The sequence below is a fragment of the Opisthocomus hoazin genome, chromosome 2 (genome assembly GCF_030867145.1).
Source record: "Opisthocomus hoazin isolate bOpiHoa1 chromosome 2, bOpiHoa1.hap1, whole genome shotgun sequence".
Taxonomy (NCBI): domain Eukaryota; kingdom Metazoa; phylum Chordata; class Aves; order Opisthocomiformes; family Opisthocomidae; genus Opisthocomus; species Opisthocomus hoazin.
Genome location: NC_134415.1, coordinates 101,249,685 through 101,271,398, shown reverse-complemented (window position 1 = coordinate 101,271,398; position 21,714 = coordinate 101,249,685). Strand labels below are relative to the sequence as shown.

General features: G+C 41.0%; 1 protein-coding gene across 1 annotated transcript in view; it reads right to left on the bottom strand.

Annotated features, from left to right (window-relative positions):
- EYS (eyes shut homolog) overlaps positions 1-21,714 on the bottom strand; it is a 966,530-nt gene that overhangs the window by 403,395 nt on the left and 541,421 nt on the right. The window contains exon 32 of the mRNA XM_075414597.1: positions 19,542-19,794. Coding sequence (XP_075270712.1) covers positions 19,542-19,794 — 253 coding nt within the window. The remainder of the gene's footprint in view (positions 1-19,541; positions 19,795-21,714) is intronic.

Genomic DNA, 21,714 nt, shown 5'->3' with positions numbered 1-21,714 from the left:
TGGCTCATGGTTAACCTGTCGTCCACCAGGACATCCAGGTCCCTCTCTGCAGAGCGGCTCTCCAGCAGGTCCACCCCAAGCCTGTACTGATGCATGGGGTTGTTCCTCCCCAGGTGCAGGACCCTGCACTTGCCCTTGTTGAACCTCATCAGGTTCTTCTCTGCCCAATTTTCCAGCCTATACAGGTCAAGCTGAATGACAGCACAGCCTGCTGGTGTATCTACCACACCTCCCAGTTTGGTGTCACCAGCAAACTTGATGAGGGTAAACTCTGTCCTTTCATCCAGGTCACTGATGAATAAGCTGAACAAGACTGGGCCCAGTACTGACCCCTGGGGGACACCACTAGTTACCGGCCTCCAACTAGACTCAGCGCTGCTGATGACAACCCTCTGAGTTCTGCCATTCAGCCAGTTCTCAATTCACCTCACCAACCACTCATCCACCCCACACTTCCTGAGCTTCCCTAGAAGGATGTCATGGGAGACTGTGTCGAAAGCCTTGCTGAAGTTGAGGTAGACAACATCCACGGCTCTCCCTTCGTCTATCCAGCCAATCATACCATTGTAGAAACCTATCTGATTGATCAGGCATGATTTCCCCATGGTGAATCCATGCTGACTACTCCTGATAACCTTCTTTTCCACCACTTGCTTGATGATGACCTCCAGGATAAGCTGCTCCATCACCTTTCCTGGGACGGAGGTGATGCTGACAGGTCTGTATTTCCCTCGGCCCTCCTTCTTGTCTTTTTTGAAGATTGGAGTGACATTGGCCTTTCTGCAGCCGAGTCTACCTCCAGTCTTCACATCCTCCACCAGTCCCTCCTTGTTCGTTAGTACAAGTTCCAGCAGAGCGCCTTTCTTTGTTGGTTCCTCCACCACTTGCATCAGAAAGTTATCATCGATGCTCTGTAGGAACCTCCTGGATTGCACCTGCCTAGCTGTATGGTCTTCCCAGCTGATGTCAGGGTGGTTGAAGTCCCCCATGAGAACCAGGGCCTGTGACTGTGAGGCTGCTTGCAGCTGCTTGTAGAAGGCCTCATCAATTTCATCCTGCTGGTCAGGTGGCCTGTAGTACACACCCACAGTAATGTCACCCTTATGAGGCTGCCCCTTAATTCTAACCCATGAGATCTGAACTCCTTCTTCATCTGCCCTCTGGCAAAGCTCAATGCATTCCAGTTACTCCCTCACATACAGAGCAACTCCACCACCTCTCCTTGTTGGCCTATCTTTCCTAAAGAGTCTGTAGCCGTCCATGACAGCATGCCAGTCATGCGAGTTGTCCCACCGTGTTTCTGTGATGGTGACCAAGTTGTAGCTGTCCTGCTGTATAATGGCTTCCAGCTCCTCCTGTCTATTGCCCAAGCTAGGTGCGTTGATGTAGACACACTTGAGCTGGGCTGTCAATCTCACCCCTGACCCTGGCACGCCAAGCCTGGGCTCATCCCTAGTGATCTGGGCGATGTCCCCTTCCCCCTCCGAACCTAGTTTAAAGCCCTCTCAATGAGCCCCGCCAGCTCATAGCCAAGAATCCTTTTTCCTCTTTGAGATAGCTGCGATCCGCCTGTCGCCAGCAGGCCCGGTGCTGTGTACACCTCCCCATGATCAAAGAAGCCAAAATGTGACCAAAGGCACCAGTCCCTGAGCCATTTGTTAATCAGGTGAGTTTTCCTGCCCCTTTCAGTGCTTTTCCCTGCCACTGTTGGAATGGAGGAAAACACCACCTGCGCCACTGATCCCTCAAGCAGTCGCGCCAGTGCCCTGAAGTCCCTTTTGATGGTCTTGGGACTTCTCTCTGCGATCTCGTCCCTGCCAACCTGCATTACCAAGACGGGGTAATAATCAGAAGGCCGCACCAGACCAGGGAGTTTCTTAGCAACATCCCTAACCTGGGCCCCAGGGAGGCAGCAGACTTCCCTGTGGGATGGGTCCGGTCGGCTTATCGGGCCCTCTGTTCCCCTCAGAAGGGAATTACTTATGACAATTACCCTCCTTTTTTTTTTTAGCCGAGGCAGTCGTAATACATGGGGCTGACTGACTCGTCCTAGGCAACCCCCTGGATGGAGCCTCACCTTCGCCCACATCCTCCGTGGCCGGTCCCTCACATTCCAGACCCCCATATCTGTTGGTTAAGGGCCACTGGGCAGATGAGGGAGGCCAGGAGGGGATTCGCTTGCCCCCCCGAGCAGGGACCCATTTCCATTCCCCCCATCTCTTAGAACCCCTCTTTCTGCTCGGTGGCAAGAGGGTAGGGTGTTCTCTGCTTTTCGTGGAGCTGCCTCCTGCTGCCTCGGCCACAGGAAGGGGTCGGTGCCGCTCCACCAGTCGATCTCTCTCTCACACTCCCGGATGCTCCTCAACCTCTCCATTTCCTCTTTCAGTTCTGCCACCAGGCTGAGCAGATAATTTGAATATTTCTGAGTAACTTCGAGCAAACTTGACGTGTGTTGCATCTTTCTCTTCAAGGAGAAGATAAAAAGAATAGCTATATATGAGAAATTGCTGGCCAGGCCAAGTCAAGTCACAGGGCAGCTTACTGTTCATCAGGAATGACTATCTCAGGAGTATTGAGTAATCAGTTCACGCGTTATGACAAAGTGACCCATGTGACATCAAAGCAAAAAACAGGATTGGCTTATGAAGTCATTTTATGTTTCCCAGAACAGCACACAAAGATTTACTGGCTACTTGAAACAAGAAAACCCCTCTGGTGAAAGATCCGAGGTGCTTTACTCATTCTTGCCCACAACTCTACAAACCTCTTAAAATTAGAGGTATTAAAGTATAAAACAGTGAACCTACATGACACATGGTAGGAGGACTACTGCTTTACTCGTGAGAAGGTATTGGCTTTTGTTTCCAACAGGGTAAACATGGAGATTTTTAGGATTAATGCATTGGCAGAAACTGAAGGGAATCTGGAAAGAGTACATGCCCTCTGGTTTTCTTCAGGCCCAATAACATGTTGTATCATTTCAAGTCTTGATCCTAAGCGTGTCATCGTGAATACTTTCACATTCTTGATCAAGTTTCCTGCTTGATTCTTCTCCCCTGTCACCTTACCGTGTACACACTTTTGGTTATCCTGTCCTGACCCTACAATGTTCCCCACCCTTCTACCTCACATATTTCTTCCCTTTTCACCCCTCCCAGCCTACAACTTCCTTCACTTGCAAACACTTATCACAGCGATTTAGAAGAATTTTTTCCGTCTTTTACTTTCAAAAGCATACTACCCTCTTTTCATCTGTCCAGATATGACTGATTTGAGAACAAAACTGAGAGTTATAGATAATGTTTAGCCAACAGTTCCTCTATCTTACTGTAATGCCCAGGCAAGCAGAGATCATAATCAAAGCAAAAGATTTTCTGAGATGCACCAAATCAAGAAAGAATTGTTTTCCCTTAAATATTGATTATCTTTTTTTAGCAGGATGAAGTCTGTGCATTCACATTATTTAAACTTCAATACAGGTCAAGTTTGCTCAAAGTTACTCAGAAATATTATGGTTATTATTTGCAAGTAAAATCATGTATCATCCACCCTCAATGTTTTTTTTATCTTGGTATTAGCTGGGTGGTAGCTGAGATGCATTGTATCCGTCGTACAATAGAATTTATATGCAAATGCCTTTGTTTGAACAATGTTTATCAGCTACATGACTAGAGACCTTACACTAGAATCCAGTAGTGCATCTCTTCTATTGTATTCCTCTCTTCATTCCAGATCCCAGTGACTATTACCAGAACTTATCCCTGATGGAGAGCAGTTACTTGCTCGAGGGAATCATACAGGAACCTCTTTACTTCCTCAGCTAAGCTGAAGGAACAGTTGAAGTGGCAGTGTTTACACTTGCTGAATGCTGCAAAATCATCCCTAAGGACTACTTAACTCCAGGGCATGTAACAGTAGCTTTGAAGAGCAATCTGTGCATTTAGGATGCACCTTATATTATATCCAATAAGAAGTTTTTCAAAAAAATAACAAGAGAAAGTCTTAGTAGGGGGTTCTTATGACTCTAAAAACCTTTGTTATTTTAAACTATAGAAGTTGATTATTATGATTTAATTTAAATATATTCAACACATGGGTTTAAGAGCAAAGCACAAGTAAATTTAGTAATTGCACTAACTGCTATGAAACGTAAATGCAAAATGCCAGCTGCATAGAATTCCTCATATCTTTGTTTTGCTGTTCTTCAAAGAAAAATAAATCTAATCTTTTTAGGCTCCCCAGAACCTGCAGCACAAATGACATTTTAAGATACCAACCAAAACAGTACTCTTGGCTATGCTCATGAATGTTAACATGAATGCTATATAGTTTGGTTGGTCCAAAAATCTACAAATTAATACACAATCATAACACAAAATGCTGATATTCTTTAATAAAAACAGAAAACTCTTTTGAGTTACTGGGAAAACAACCGATTCCCTAATCCAGAAATATTGTTTTATTCCACTTTTTTTTTTTTTTTAAATCCTACAGAAGTTAACTATGTCTGTAGAAAGTTCCTCAGACTGCCATCCTTCAAATGCAAAAGATGCTATTGGTGGTCTACCAGTCCCAGGAGTAGACGATGCTCATAGATCCCACAGGTTTGAAACTCTGAATGACAGGAGCAACTGACTGTCATAGATACTGTTCTCAAGATGGCTTCTATAAACCTGACACTCAAAATCTGCTATCATTGACATGTATGCCAAGAGTTCTATTCCCAATATCACGATTCTTTCTGCTGTAAACTAGCATAGTCCTGTGATTATCAGGCAAGATGAACCTCTGTGTGGATGGACAATACAAAATCTAGAAAATGTTTAAATATTACCAGAACAATTTTGATAGCATTTAGAACAGACTTGTTAACTTAAAAGGGAAATTTAACCCATCACAGGTAACAATCTGGCACCTATAATTATAATCTTTTTTGCTAGGACAACAATATCCTATCCAAATCACCAACATTATTTTTAAAAGCTAAATCTAATTACATGTTTGGGAAATACACAGTTATCACTCAGGAGTTTATTTTGTCATTTCTACAAAGTATTTCCTAATGCTGTGAAACTCATACATCAGTAAAAAAGCTTTCATTATAGATATATCCTTGTACGCAATCTTCTTGAAATGCTTGTTAATTTTTATGGAAAGAAGCTAGTCAGCATACTCTACTGTCAGATGTTACAGAATACTATGAATTAGTTTGTCATGGTAGTTTTTAAAACGGTTGGCAAAAAAAATTACCTGAAGTCATCATGAGTGTGTTACATTTTTGGAGTTTTGTAGTTTTATGTTGTTTATGTCTGCTGAGAACAGAAAATATAAAGTGGAAAAATCAAGGTAGCATATCTCTGGAACGAAAATGAGGTCACCTGATTTAACAGAGTGGCTTAACTTACCTTAGTTTCATTTGACTAAGACTGCATAATAAAATAAATGAAAATAAGAAGGATTTCCACTTAATCAGGAACATTAAGTTATTATAGTAGATGTCATTAACCTCATTTTCTGTGAAGGCTGAAATGTCCCATCACCTGACCAACACCACTCCTATGCTCTTTGGATACACTGTAAATATTTTCAACATTACGAATGTTACAATACTAAGAGTCTTACTGGACATTACATACATCCATCAGGGTGGACTTAAAACCTACAGTCTGTGATTTGTCATTCATTTACTTGTTCAATCTTTTTGTATATTACGACATATAAACCAATATTTCACACTTTGTCAATATAATTTTCTTATAAATGAGACATAGAAGCTATAATATTGTGGACTTCTCACATACTAGATCGTGATATTTTTTGCAGTTGAGTAAAATCTATTCCTTCTATTCTTTGTGAAATTTCTCTTGTGGATTTCACTGTAATAATAGTACACCTGACATACCATTTTTCATCCACTATCACCATTTTATTTACATCAAGAGATTCATGTCAAAAACTGAGTGAAAATTTGCCACATACTGATCTTCTCAAATTTTCTCATCATTCTGCATTGTTCTGACACACTAGATGACAGATCTGAAAGTATAATGTCAACAAATATTGATAATTTTTTTTACATATATCTACAAAATGTTTAAAGGAAAAAGAAACATCATTTACTACACAGATATAGCATTTTAGTGAGATGAATGCAAAGCATTATTGACCTGAGAACTAAATATTTTATGAAGTGAAATTAGAAGTCAGTGTTTTCAAAATGTACGAAATACATTTCAATGTAACTGAAGTAAGAAATGTTCATATTTGTAGTATGGAACATATCTGTATATATCAGGAATATGAAATGTGTATGTGTATGGACATTTCTCCATGTGTTTGTGAGTGTATTTTAAAAAAGACATAGACAATGCGATATGTGAATACACAATATATATAATTTACATTTGTAAATGTATACAGAATCACAGAATGTTAGGGGTTGGAAGGGACCTCTGTGTATCATCTAGTCCAACCCCCCTCCCAAAGCAGGGTCACCTACAGCAGGCTGCACAGAACCACCTCCAAGTGGGTTTTGAATACCTCCAGAGAAGGAGACTCCACAGCCTCCCTGGGCAGCCTGTTCCAGGGCTCCTTCACCCTCAAAGGGAAGAAGTTTTTTCTCATGTTCAGACGGAACTTCCTATGCTTCAGTTTGTGCCCATTGCCCCTTGTCCTGTCGCTGGGCACTACTGAAAAGAGTCTGTCCCCATCCTCCTGACACGCACCCTTCAGATATTTGTAAGTATATATTAGGTCCCCTCACAGCCTTCTCTTCTTCAGGCTGAACAAGCCCAGCTCCCTCAGCCTCTCCTCGTAGGAGACATGCTCCAGTCCCCTCATTATCCTTGTAGCCCTCCGCTGGACTCTCTCCAGTAGCTCTTCATCTTTCTTGAACTGCGGAGCCCAGAACTGGACATAGCACTCCAGATGAGGCCTCACTAGGGCAGTGTAGAGGGGAAGGAGAACCTGCCTCAACCTACTGGCCACAGTCCTCCTAATGCGTCCCAGGATCCCATTGGCCTTCTTGGCAGCCAGGGCACACTGCTGGCTCATGGTTAACCTGTCGTCCACCAGGACACCCAGGTCTCTCTCTGCAGAGCTGCTCTCCAGAAGGTCCGCCCCAAGCCTGTACTGATGCATGGGGTTGTTCCTGCCCAGGTGCAGGACCCTGCACTTGCCCTTGTTGAACCTCATCAGGTTCTTCTCTGCCCAATTTTCCAGCCTGTCCAGGTCTCCCTGGATGGCAGCACAGCCTTCCGGTGCATCAGCCTCTCGTCCCAGTTTGGTGTCATCAGCAAACTTGATGAGGGTAGACTCTGTCCTTTCATCCAGGTCACTGATGAATAAGCTGAACAAGACTGGGCCCAGTACTGACCCCTGGGGGACACCACTAGTTACCGGCCTCCAACTAGACTCAGCGCCGCTGATGAGAATCCTCTGAGCTCTGCCGTTCAACCAGTTTTCAATCTACCTCACCGACCACTCACCTAGCCCACACTTCCTGAGCTTCCCTAGGAGGATGTTGTAGGAGACAGGGTCAAAAGGCTTGCTGAAGTCGAGGTAGACAACATCCATGGCTCTCCCCTCATCTACCCAGCCAGTCATGACATCATAGAAAGCTGTCATATTGGTTAAGCATGATTTCCCCTTGGTGAATCCATGCTGAGTACTCCTGATAACCTTTTCCTCCACTTGTTTAGCGATGACATCGAGAGTGAGCTATTCCACCAACTTTCCCAGGATGGAGGTAAGACTGACTGGCCTGTAATTCCCTGGGTCCTCCTTCTTGCCTTTTTTGAAGACTGGAGTGACACTGTCCTTTCTCCAGTCCTTGGGCACCTCTCCTGTCCTCCAGGACCTCTCAAAGAAGAGGGAGAGTGGCTTAGCAATGACATCTGCCAGCTCCCTCAGCACTCATGCGTGCATTCCATTGGGGCAGATGGACTTCTGGGTCTCCAGCTTATTTAAATGATGTCTAACGCAATCCTCCTCAACCAAGGGAAGGTCTTCCTTTCTGCAGGCTTTCTCTCTTACCTGCAGGGACTGGGATGTCTGAGAGCAAGCCTTAGCAGTAAAGCCTGAATCAAAGAAGACAATTAGTAGCTCTGCCTTCTCTGCATCCTCTGTCACCAGGGCACCCACCTCATTCAGCAGCAGCCCCACATTATCCCTAGTCTTCCATTTGCTGCTGATGTACTTGAAGATGCCCTTCCTGTTGTCTTTGACATCCCTTGCCAGCTTCAGTTCCAGGTGGACCTTAGCCTTCCTCTTTTATTCCCTTCATATTCTGAAATGTTCCTGTACTCCTCCCAAGTAGCCTGTCCCTCTTTCCATTTTCCGTAGACCTTCTTCTTCCATTTGAGTTTTGCTAGAAGCTCCTTGCTCATCCACACAGGTCTCCTGTCTCCTTTGCTTGATTTCTTACTTAAGGTAATGCAGCAGTCCTGAGCATGGAGGCAGTGATGCTTAAATAGCAACCAGCTCTCTTGGATCCCCCTACCTTCTACAGCTCTAACCCATGGCATTTCTCTAAGTAGGTCCTTGAAGAGGTCAAAGTTAGCTGTCCTGAAGTCCACGGTTTTGATCCTGCTTATTGCCCTGCTTCCTCCATGTAGGATCCTGAACTCCACCATCTCATGGTCACTACAGATAAGGCTGCCCCCAGCCTTAACATCCTCAACCAGTCTCTCTTTCTTTGTCAGTACAAGGTCCATCAGCACAGCTCTGCTTGTTGGTTCCTCCACCACCTGTCTCACAAAGTTATCATCAATGCTCTGGCAGAACCTCCTGGACTGTGTGTGCCTAGCTGTGTGGTCATCCCAGCAGATGTCAGGGTGGTTGAAGTCCCCAATGAGAACCAGGGCCTGTGACTGTGAGGCTAATTCCAGCTGTCTGTAGAAGGTCTCATCGACTTTCTCTTCCTGATCAGATGGCCTGTAGTAAACATCAACAACAGTGTCACCCATATGAGCCTGTCCCTTAATTCTTACCCATAAGCTCTTGACTCATTCTTCGTCCACTCCAGGGAGATCTCGATACATTCCAGGTGCTCCCTCACACAAAGAGCAACTCCACTACCTTACTTGCTGACCTGTCTTTCCTAAAAAGTATGTAGCCATCTGTGACAGCATTCCAGTCATTCAAGCTGTCCCACCATACCTCTGTAACTGCAATGAGATCAGGTTCCTGTGACCGTGCATAGATCTTTAGTTCTTGTTTATTCCCCATGCTGTGTGCATTGGTGTAAAGGCATTTCACAGAGGTAATCAAGCATGCAGGTTTCTCTGTGGGGGTGCAAGAGGATTCGCCTTAGCCATACACACCCTTAGGGTGGCTGCCTTCTGCTTCTCACCTTGGGAGGTAGCTAAGGAACATTTGCCACTGCTCTGGTTGGCTTTGCTTATTCCCCAGTTGGATGAGATGGCACGAGCATTGACACTTTAGGCCCTGCCCCCAAGTCTTTCAGTTTAAAGCCCACCACACCAAGTTGGCGAGCCTACTGTCAAAGCTTCCCTTGCCCTTGGATGTGATGGCATGAGCACTGACACTTTGGACCCCTCCCCTCCAGTCTTTCAAATTAAAGCCCACCACACCAAGTTAGCCAGCCTTGCCGTCAAAGATTCTCATGTATACATGTCAGTACCTTCATGTACTCCTTTTCATTCTGATATAGAAACTTAGAAATTAATAAATCATGTACAATTTTCTTAAAAAAAAAAGATAATTTGATTTGTTTACCTTTTTTCTTGCTATGACATTCAGGTACAGATAATTCCCACAGACTTGTTTATATATCTTGCTTGCCTTGAAGTCTGAATATGATGCAATCAGAGTAAAAAATGCACTTCAAAGTTACAGGCTATGAAAATGCTTTTGCTTGCAGGGCAGCAGTTTGCACCTAAATAAACGTAGACACAGACCAGGCTTTCATTAACATTTCTATGTGTTCTTTATCAGATCACTGGCGAGAATGACTGCTTGGGAAAGACATCTGGAAAGTCATCAAGTTCAAGCTTCTGGCAGTTACAGATTCAGTGCAAATGGTGGATCAGGGTTCAATGCATTCACTTTGCATGAAATTTCTTGCTAACCTACATAGCTAGCATCTTAACTATGTTAAAAGTACTTCCTTCCTTGTTATGGAAGATATAACAAGCCACATTTAAAATCAGCATAAGATTACAGCTGTTGAGAACCAGGAAACTAAAATGGGCTGAATAATCACAGAATCACAGAATCACAGAATGTTAGGGGCTGGAAGGGACCTCTGTGGGTCACCTAGTCCAACCCTCCTGCCAAAGATATGTCCTGCAGAAATGATGAAAGACAAAGTTTAAAACAATCTTGAGAGTGATGGCAGCTCTAGTGAATGTAACAGACACAAATCAATATGGTAAAATAGAGTTAGAAGGCAAAGGTGTTGTGTAATATCAACATCTTTCAGAAACCTTGGCACACACTGTTTCATATAATTGAACAGAACTTGATTCAGGAGAAAGATGAAAAAGCATTATGTTATTATGGAAAACAGCATGTAAAAACAATGAAAGCTCTGTATTTTCCTTTCTCCTGTGAGTAATTAATAACAACTGAATATGACCAAGTGGGAAATCAAAATTTGAAATTTGGTAGAGCAAGATTTTAAACAAAATAGTACTACATTTTGAGCAGCTTTGTTGTATGTGTGAATTTGGCTATTATTAACCATATCTTCAGATCCCGCTTGATATATTAGACAGCCTTAAAGAAAATGATGACATATATTGAACACAAACAATTTAAGCAGTGGGAGCGGGTAGGGCAATAAAGGTATGAAAGTATGTAGTATGATTTACTAAAATGTTTTTTTAATGTGTTATTCTCCATAAATAGTAGAAGTAAAGTCAGTTAGCTGTTGTGTAGTAGCTCTGTTTCCCCAAGATGTGTTGTTAACATTGATCTCTAGTTCTATTGGTTATGGCCTCCCAAATGTCTTTGTGAGCGCCACCGTCCACACACATAACATGAACAAAAACCCGGCCCAATATTCAGTTCCTTTTCCAAAAACGAAACAACAAATAAGCACAATATATAGGAAAGGAGAAGAATTTACCTCCTACCCTAGAACAGATGTGTAAAGCAGGTGGTGCAATTTCCTCTTCATTTACTACACAGTGATACAGTTTACACAGATTAACTAATGGATAGCTACAGATAAGATGAATTCCACCCTTGCTGAGTAACTAGATATCTGCATGGCAGTAAATACTAGGAGTCTTCTTAAAAAATGTTTGTAAGGCGATCCTCCCCTAACAATTACAGGGTATCACAGAATCACAGAAAATCTGAGGTTGGAAGGGACCTCTGGAGATCATCTAATCCAATCCTACCTGCTCACAGCAAGGTTGGCTACAACAGGTTGCTCAGGACATTGTCCACTGAAATTCTGGATCTCTCCAAGGACAGAAACTCCATAATCTCTCTGGGCAACCTGTTCCAGTGGTTAACTGCCCTAACAGTGTAAAAAGAAAAAAAGAAAGAAACAGGAAAAGAAAAAAAATTTAAGAATTTCCCGCAATTCAATTTGTGTCAATTGCTTCTTGTCCTGCCAGTAGGCACCACTGGGAAGTCTCTGGTTCCATCTTTCTAAGGTCCCTCTGATAAAATAGGATCACCTCTTGAGCTGTCTGCTCTTAAAGCTAAGAAATCCCATCTCCCTCAGACTCTCCTCATATGTGGGATGCTAGAATCCCTTCATCATGTTCATGATTATTCCCTGAACTCACTCGATTAAGTCCATGTCTCTCTTGTACTGGGGCCAGAAATGGCCACAGGACTCCAGATATGGTCTCACCAGTGCATGGAATCAACTCCCTTGGCCTGGTCTTAAAACTTTTCACAGAATCACAGAATCACAGAATAGTAGGGGTTGGAAGGGACCTCTGTGGGTCATCTTGTCCAACCCTCCTGCCAAAGCACGGTCACCTACAGCAGGCTGCACAGGACCTTGTCCAGGCAGGTCTTGAATATCTCTAGAGAAGGAGACTCCACAACCTCCCTGGACAGCCTGTTCCAGTGCTCCGTCACCCTCAGAGGGAAGAAGTTCTTCCTCATGTTCAGACGGAACTTCCTGTGCCTCAGTTTGTGCCCATTGCCCCTTGTCCTGTCCCTGGGCACCACTGAAAAGAGTTTGGCCCCATCCTCCTGACACCCACCCTTCAGATATTTATAAGCATTCATTAGGTCCCCTCGCAGCCTTCTCTTCTTCAGGCTGAACAATGCAGCCCAGCCCTTTGAGCCTGGCAGTTCATCCAGTTTGCAGTCCATCTCACTGTCCATACATCGCCAGCTTGTCTGAGAGGACATTATGGCAGAAAGTGTTGAAAACCTTGCTAAATTTGAGCTAGACACCAACCACTGCTCTCTCCTGATCCACCAAGCCAGTCACCTTATCACAGATGGCTATTGGGTTGGTAAAGCAATATTTCCCCTTCATAGCTCCATGCCAGTTATTCCTAATGGTCCTCTCATTCCTCCTTCCTGTGGTCTGTCAGGTTCCCAGAAACTGAAGTGAGGCTGACTGGTCTGTAGTTGTCTGGATCTTCCTTCTTGCTCCTCCTGAAGACAGGAGTGACATATACTGTCTTCCAGTCACTAGAAACCCTCCTGATCACTATGACCTTCCAAAGATTATCAGGAATTGCCTCTCAATTACTTCAGCTAGCTCCCTCAGCATTTGCGGGAGCATCATTGTATCAGGTTCAACAGATCTGTGTATGTCCATTTTTGTTAAATGTTCCCTAACTTGATTCCCTTCAAAGGTCATTCTTCCTTGATCCATAATTTCTCACTGGCCTCAGGCATTCCAGAAGGCCAGTCTTACCTACAAACCATGAAGCAAAGGAGGCAGTGAGTACTTTGGACTTTTCTGTCCTTTGTCACTAGGCGCCCTGCCTCGTTCAGCAGAAGACCTGCACTTTCCCTCCTCTTGCTTTTGCTGCTGGGTAGCCTGTATGGAAGCCGTTACTACAGAATTGGTCTGTAAATGTGCAGAGCAATTCTCTCCAAATAGCCCTGCTTTTTAAAAATGGGCTTATTTTTTAAGCTGGTAGTAGAATGTGTTTGAGCTCCATAGTCTAGATCAGAGGCACCAACTGAACAAATCACTGTCTTCATAGGTCTTTGGATACCTCTGGAAACTACCTCTAAATAAAAATTTTTTCACTATCTTCATGTTGAAGACCTTTCTAAACTCAGATGGAAGCTCTTCTACTGTTATAATTTTGATCAGCAGAATATTCACATCAACATGAGCATGGTCATATTACAGATAGGGATATTAAGAAGGCATACAGAACTTTGCAGTGTGCTAACAGACATTTCTGTGATGAAGAGCTTAGATCATTCCCTCTGGTCCCATAAAAGCTTTTCTATAAACATGTATTTTTCTCAGAACAAATGTATTCACAAAACATTATTTGCCACAAGCAGTGGTATGGTAGCTGAAATGCACACCTGGAGACCAGACCAAAGAATGTACTTTTCTGCCAAAGAGATCCCATCTCTCATGGCCATTTGCTAGAGGCCCCTGATACTCTGAACTCTCTTAGAGCTTGCTGTAATGTGTGAAAACATTGTCAGATGAGAATAACAGTAGTAAAACATATGAAAAGTATGTAGCTCCTGTCTTCCCTAGAGTGCAAGTTATCAATGATGGATCATCAGTCTTTTTTTCCCAAGTTTTAGTAATATGCGTTCTTAATAAATACACCAAGTCTAGTAAGTACAGAAACTCAGACCAGGTTTAACAGCTTAACACATTTCTTCTACTGTGGATACTCCAGAGTATAAAGGATCTTACTCAACCAAGAGCATTTATTGTTTGGCTTTATAGTAGTCCTATTTCTTCCATTGAACAAGGCATAGATTTGTTTATGCATCAAAACAATGGCAAATATTACTTTTGGGGATGCACTACTCTTCCTTATCTATTCTTTCCATTACAAAAGAAAAAGTCCAGCCATGGAAAATAAGATATTAAAAGATGTTGCCTTTTAGGTCTCTTTCTGTGTACCTCATAACTTACATGTGTTCATGTATTTTGAACATTTGGATACTGGAATCATGGCGGTAATACCTGTTTCCTTGAACTCTCAAGCAATGTTCCACCCAAGGAGTGAGATCTAAAGCCCTTTTCTGCTTTCTAAGGCAGTCACTTTAAGAGGAAGGACGAAGAGATAAATCTTTCTGATGCTTTTACAAGTAAGGTGAAAGGAAAGCATGCTTCAACTCTATTTTTTTGGGTATATTTGGGCCTCCCACTTTTAAAGAGGAAGCAGATGATTGTCGACCAAACTGTGGTACGCAACACTATGACATTGGTGACTTTTAGGAGTCTTGACACTGTATCAGCCAAGAAGTAGTTTAATATGGACGCCAAAGAGTTCACTTTGTGCCAAACAAGTCACAGGCATTGAAACACTTAGAAAGTGTGTGGCATAATCCATGCAAATGTACTTCACACTGAGGGTATTAAAGAATCCAAGAATAAGAAAAAAAAGTAAAAGAAGACATTAACAGATTTTTTTTTTAAACCTAAGACCAGATTTTCTTTTCTAGTTCTGAGGGAACTTATTTAAGCCAGTAGTTATCCACTAGCTGTAGAGCTTGAGATTTATTTCCATGTTGATTCACATCTTGATCAGTTGGGAATCCACAGTGGTGTGCTCAGACAACTTGACTTCATGAGTGCAGGCACAGTATCAGGAGGCAATTCTGGCAGAAAGAATTTGAGCTGTGTACTTATGTATGCCTACTGAGAATGAAATCTGCATACATGGACAAGCATTCACAGGAAAAAAACTGTTGTTCCATACCAAAAAAAAAAAATCTTTTACTTGTCTTTTGGCACCTTTATATCTATCTTTCACAGTCTAGACTCCTTTTTATTTTTTCTATATGACTTAAATCAATGAAATAAAAACATTTTTTCCTACGCAAACCCCCAGGCAAAGAATGAGAAGCAATAAAAATAAAAAAAAAGCTCTCCTTGTCTTGAGGGGTATTCATTTTGTAGAAAGTATTTTTAGAAAAGTACAGTATAAAATGTAGTCCAAACCAATCAATATTCCCTAATATTTAATGCCAGAATTCATAGGATTTTGTGCATTCTTTTAATTACTTGACTTTATTTCTGAAAGTGTTGTAATGTTTTTATGAACGTACTGTTTTAAAAAAATGTAGCCATCATCTGTCTCATCTGGAATGAGAAGTGGCAAGTTATTTACTTTATATATAAAAATTATTCTCTTAAGAGGTAAAAATATACTTTTCTCTATACCTATTTCATATTCTAAAAAGCTAATAATCGTACTCATATATTGTAACCATAGAAATACCTCCTGAACTTCTGTGTAAGTATGATGAAATCTACACCCATAGTCCTGAAAACTTTACCGTAGTGAAATGAAACTGTTCATTTGCTGATTGCCTGCCAGCATTATAGCAGCCTCCAGCCTGCTTCTATATTGATCTAGCAGCCTATGTGGCAGAACAAGAAGGATAACCATCTGTATCAGGTACGGCAGCAGGTGCCATATCCATTGAACAGGCTGCTGTCTGATTACAATAAATCTCTTTCAAGCACCTGGTAACCTTGACAGACACTTTTATCTTTGTATAAGAACACGCCACCACCTCAAAATGTTGTCTCAACAGAAATGAGAAACTTGTCAGATAACATCAGCTGATAAAGGGCATAATCTGAATCTACTGCAGGTATCATGTGAAGTCTAGGTAAGACAGGGTTCCTTATCAAGCACAGCAGTAGTGTCTGATCATCTCATATGTTTCAGTACAATATTGCTATAATGTTCTTCTAAGGCAAAACTTAAAATAGGGTAACAGGCATGTAAAGATAAATGCTTTGTCATTAACATTTTACATATTTCTGTTTGCACAGACAAGGCTTGTGCAGATAAAACCAAGAAAGATAACTTGTCACTACATGATTCAAATAATGACAGCTTTTCAGAGTATCCATCAGTAAGTCTACACCTGAGGTTTTTGTAGGAAGAAGATACACATCAAGAACACTTGACCGGATTGTTTTCAAAAATATTTAAGAGTCTCACCTGCTTTTATTAGTAGACGTGTTTTGAACTCAGAACTACTATTTGCTATGTAGGTCAAAGGTAGTTCTTGAGATATACTACTCAGCTGAATGTTTAAGAAAGTACCCTGACTTCATGAATGACAGATCTCCATAACTGAATCATGCAATTTTGTCTCCAGTAATTGTTGAATTTCCTCTGTTGTCAGCTGCTCAATAGCAGTCAATCATTTTGTCAAGTCTGTATTTATCTCTTTAAAGAGTGAAGTGATGAAAGTTATGACTATAAAGAGATGGTCTTTGAAGGAAATATATTCAGACAATATAAACCAAAACATGGAAAATGAGTATCTGACTTGTGTGAAGGAAAAGGCAGAATGGACAGTTCTATCAGCCACAGATGTGTCTGTGTTTCCTCTAGTGCATTGCAAGGACGACAGTTCTGTGAACTCTACCGGTGATGTTATTTTGCTAGATGAAAAAAATAAATACCCAGAAGTAAAAACAGTAGCTCCCTTTAGTGTGTACCAGCTGGTTAATATCACTAAGTTCATCCAAAACAGCTCATAAAATGAGGACTGTTTGCTATGCAGAACCTGGTGTGAGAGTTACAGAATCACAGAATCACAGAATAGTAGGGGTTGGAAGGGACCTCTGTGGGTCATCTAGTCCAACCCTCCTGCCAAAGCACGGTCACCTACAGCAGGCTGCACAGGAACGCATCCAGGCGGGTCTTGAATATCTTCAGAGAAGGAGACTCCACAGCCTCCCTGGGCAGCCTGTTCCAGTGCTCCGTCACCCTCAGAGGGAAGAAGTTCTTCCTCACGTTCAGACGGAACTTCCTGTGCCTCCGTTTGTGCCCATTGCCCCTTGTCCTGTCCCTGGGCACCACTGAAAAGAGCTTGGCCCCATCCTCCTGACACCCACCCTTCAGATATTTATAAGCATTTTTAAGGTCCCCTCTCAGCCTTCTCTTCTTCAGGCTGAACAAGCCCAGCTCCCTCAGCCTCTCCTCGTAGCAGAGATGTTCCAGTCCCCTCATCATCCTTGTAGCCCTCCGCTGGACTCTCTCCAGTAGCTACTCATATTTCTTGAAGTGGGGAGCCCAGAACTGGACACAGTACTCCAGATGAGGCCTCACCAGGGCAGTGTAAAGGGGAAGGAGAACCTCCCTCGTCCTGCTGGCCACACTCTTCTTGATGCACCCCAGGATTCCATTGGTTTTCTTGGCAGCCAGGGCACACTGCCGGCTCATGGTTAACCTGTTGTCCACGAGGACACCCAGGACACCCAGTTTTATTCCAGTCATAGAACATGTTGCACATATCTGGCTTAACTGAAAGAATCAGCAGACTGTGATTTGATGTTTGTGGCTCTGGCTGATTCATGAAGCAGTAATAGCCAGATACTCACTAGAAAGAGATGTTTGCTCTTGAGTTTCATGACTAACTAACAAACAAAAGAAAGATATCCGGTTTTAAATACATATCTTAGTAGGGGAATGAGAAATTATTGACGGACTTCAGAATCTCCACTGCTATTCTGATGCTGAAAAGACACCTGACAATTCTTCAGGATCCTTCTGAGGTGAACTAGAGAGAAATGAAGCTACACTTGTAGAATCAGTTGTAAACTGTAATCCATGGGAGAGTAATGAGTTGCTAGTTCAATCTATTTTAGCTCCTGGTATGTTACTAATTACTGATCTCATGTCTGTGGTAGAAAACGCAACAGTCTGGCACTGCTCTAATGATGAAACTTGTGCAGGGAAAACAGAAAGTGTCGTTAACGAACTAGTGATAAACAAGTTTTTATTGTAATTATGCTGGAGAAGGGGTAACCGACCTTAAAACTATGGAAGTATCAGTAGCCACTTATGGTACAGGCATGATATTAGACTTCATTTTTACTGAGACCTGAACAGCAGAACTAAGAAACTGTGAAAAGAGAACTTCTGTTGAGGTTGCTATCCTGAATACAATTGAAGACTCTCCAGTGGCAATTACTCCTCCTAGTCCATACCTCAGTTTAGCCAAAATAGTAGTCAGAAGTATCCCAAAGTGTGAAATATATGCCTTTTTCAGATATTTAAGCATAAAAATGTAGAAAAAACCCAACAACAACAAAACCAGCCACATAATACCAAAAAAAAAAAAAAAAAGGATAACTTTAGCCCTGGACTGTCTGCAGTGAATTACATGGCCACTAAAACCCCGTTCAGTCTCACCAGTGTATTATATAGCAGGCAAATACAACTCTGAAAATCACAGTCTTAATAAAAGTATACAAGTGGTTCTAGAGATCTCAAGAGTTGAGTAAATATATACCTTCCCATTATTCATAGTCTGTATGAGAGCCAGCACCAGAACAAGTGGCAGTGCTCAGAAGTATTAAAATTTCTGAATCAAACTGCTACTTTGAATCAATATAAAATGAATGAATTACAAATGTTATCCATTAAGAACATCAGCAAACTAGCTGACATGCAATTTTGGAAGATATACAGATGTAACTGCATTTACTAACTGCATTTCACTCAGTGTCATTACTTCCATCAAGAAGGAATATTACCTATTAAGAATGCAAGAAATATTTAGGTATATCCCCAAAAGACTAGTCTGTACAAAAATCAAATACTCAGTAAAACTCATTTACTCAAATTAAAAACCAAGACTCCTGGCTTATTTCTTATATAAGTAATTACTCTGAAAGAGTATAAAAGCGAAAATTTCTGAAACTAACTGTATATAGGATGTCTTACATACATGCTATCTGTATAATACTAGCATGAGTAAAATGAACAGACCACAATGAAGGTATATTCTTCAAAATAAAACATTGCACTTCGGTTAGTGTTGACTTTTCTTCCTATATTTTAAAAATAACAGAACAGACAATTTTTTGGCTTCCCGAAAGCTTCACTATAAACAGAATGGCAGAGATGTCGAGAGGCTTGTTCCAGATATTTTTAGTGAAAAAACATCTAGATGCACAGAAAAGAAAGCACTCTGAAAACAGGTGAACAAGGAAAGGAAAACCAAAGTCTCCACGGAGTAAGGCAAATAAACTTTCTGCTGCTGACTAGCCAAGGAAGAAGGGAAGACTGGCATTAGGGTCAGAGATTGCTGAACACAATATGAGGCATATGAAATTGTACACTCTAGCAAAGCAAACTGAAAACCAAGCTAAGAGAAAGTGCAATTTTCTTTACTGGATGTGTAATATGATGAGCAAAATTCTTTTGAGAGAAAAGAGTAATTCTCCAGTTACATATAAATGGAATTAAAAAAGGGTCACGGATTAAATTAAAAGAATATAAGGTAGTACAGGAAGTAGAAAACAACGTTCTTCAGAAGAAAATTTAAAAGTTTTCAATATTCTTACAATTTGAAAAGCCCTAGTGAGGAAAGAAGTTTGACACATGCATTACTCCAAAGCTTTTTCTACTTACCTTGGGACACCTGTCCTGTATGAAAATTAGGAGAAGTGTGTTTAGACTGAAGTTCCATAGACACAGCCAGGGCAGATGGAAGGTCATTGTCTAAAATCTCAGCAGGAAACTCTTCAGCCACTTCAGTGACAGTTTTCTTGCTTTGGGGGATAGCAGGTAAACAGGTGATATTGTTTATTCCATCAACACAAAGAAACCCAGTCGAGCAGGACTGTATAAGGCAATCATTGTAATTAAGCTCACAGCTTCGTCCCTGAAAGAGAATTTTTAAAAAGCCGCTTTTGAAGGCAATTTGCATTTCATAGTGATGTTTGTTCAAATTATTCCTTTCTTTTGATTATAAAATGTTGTTTGCTTATACTGAGCTGTCCACAGTTTTGAAAGCAAATCTAATCATGGAAAATATTGCTTAACCAATTTAATAGTATAGTTGCATGTTTTAAATGTTAACTAAATGGTATTTTGACTCTGACTTGGTATTACAAATTATTACTAAAAATAATTTCCCCACAGATTTGTAATTGCAAGGTAACAAAGATAGCATTGTCACCAGTAATAAAAAATGGTTAATACAATCGTCTTCGGTTAGCATGTAGTTATACAGAAAACTCTGTATAGTGGAATTAGCTGTCTAAAAACCTATGGTTTGTTCCAATTATCAAGTTAATATTCTTTCTTTTTGTACACTGAAGCTCAGTATTTGTTACCTATTGTTACCAAATCTTCACACAGCACCTTGTTAATACATTCAATTCACAGGTAACTCTTAGAAAAGAAAAAATGTAGTGACAGTCTCAAATTGGACCCGGCACTCACTTTTTTTTTTATCAAGACTAAAAATTCATGCAAAGCCTGAAATCTCCTTCCTCCTAATAAATTAAAAATGTTCGTATTCAGTGGTGTGTAAAAAAGGCAAGAAATAATGCATTTATTTTACAGCAATAATTATGTGAATTAAATGCATTCTTGAAGTGTGAAATAAATATATGCTGAAGCCAGGCCTGGCTGCATTTTATTTTCACTTTATAATGAACCAATGGGCTATGTGAAGAGATACAGCTAACTTAGCTAACCTAGAAGAATCCTACATATCTGCTTAGCTATTTAAAATATGCACAGTGCCATCCCTGAAAGACATGCATCTCTGACAACATATCATCATGATACAATTTCCAACTGAAGCTTCTCCTGCAACTAGGGTACACGTAAGAAAATTAAAGTAAATTCTCTAGCGCTCAATAAGCATGTGCTCATTGCACACTTTCCCTTAGACAAGATGCTTAAATAGTTTCTCTTGTCTACCTGGCTAGCTATTTACACAGCAATTGAAGCAACTTACATTTTCTGAGATCTCTATCGACACTATTAAATTCATTTATGACATTAGGAAACAACAGGAGGTGCAAGAGAGAAAGAAGCAGAAATGCAGACATAGAAAATGAAATTGTTTTTCTTACAAGTAGTTTACCTCAGTCAGTATTTAAAATGGAAGGGGTTAAATTGAGATTTTTTAAATGATTTAGATACATCCATGCTTGTTTCAATAAAGTTCTTTATTTGTTTTGGCAAGCAGATGAACTATCTAGTAAATTCATGGAATCTTATAAAATCACTCACTGTATCGGTATTCCAAAGCATCAAGGAACAGCAGCCCAATTTATACGTCAGATTTCCATACAATGACAAAAAAAAATTTCCTCCTTCCTCTCTTCTAATTCCACACATAGCACAAATGATCAGTTTGAATAAGATTTCTGTCTAATAATCTTTCTTAATGCTATAAACTTTATGTTTCATTCTGACTTTCTCTGTGACAAATTAGTGCATTTTTATTACTACTACTTGTAATGATGAAGAGCATTTGATTATGATTTTATGACTCAGAAACAAAGCAGATGTGGATAACCTTCACTGTGCATGAAGGGTAGATTAAATAGTCATAGATAAAATTGATAGCCTTGAAAGTGTCTATAAATGCTTAACAGTTTCCATGTAGGCAGATGGTGAAGATTCGTATTTAAAAGTAGGTATGTGTCTATATATGTTTCCATTTAAAAAGTAAACATTTTTTCCATATACCACTGGCTATGCTTTTCTTCTCAAAAATTATGAGTAACTTCATGATCCATATTTTATGATCCCTACTTCAGATAGCATTGCGTACATTGACTAC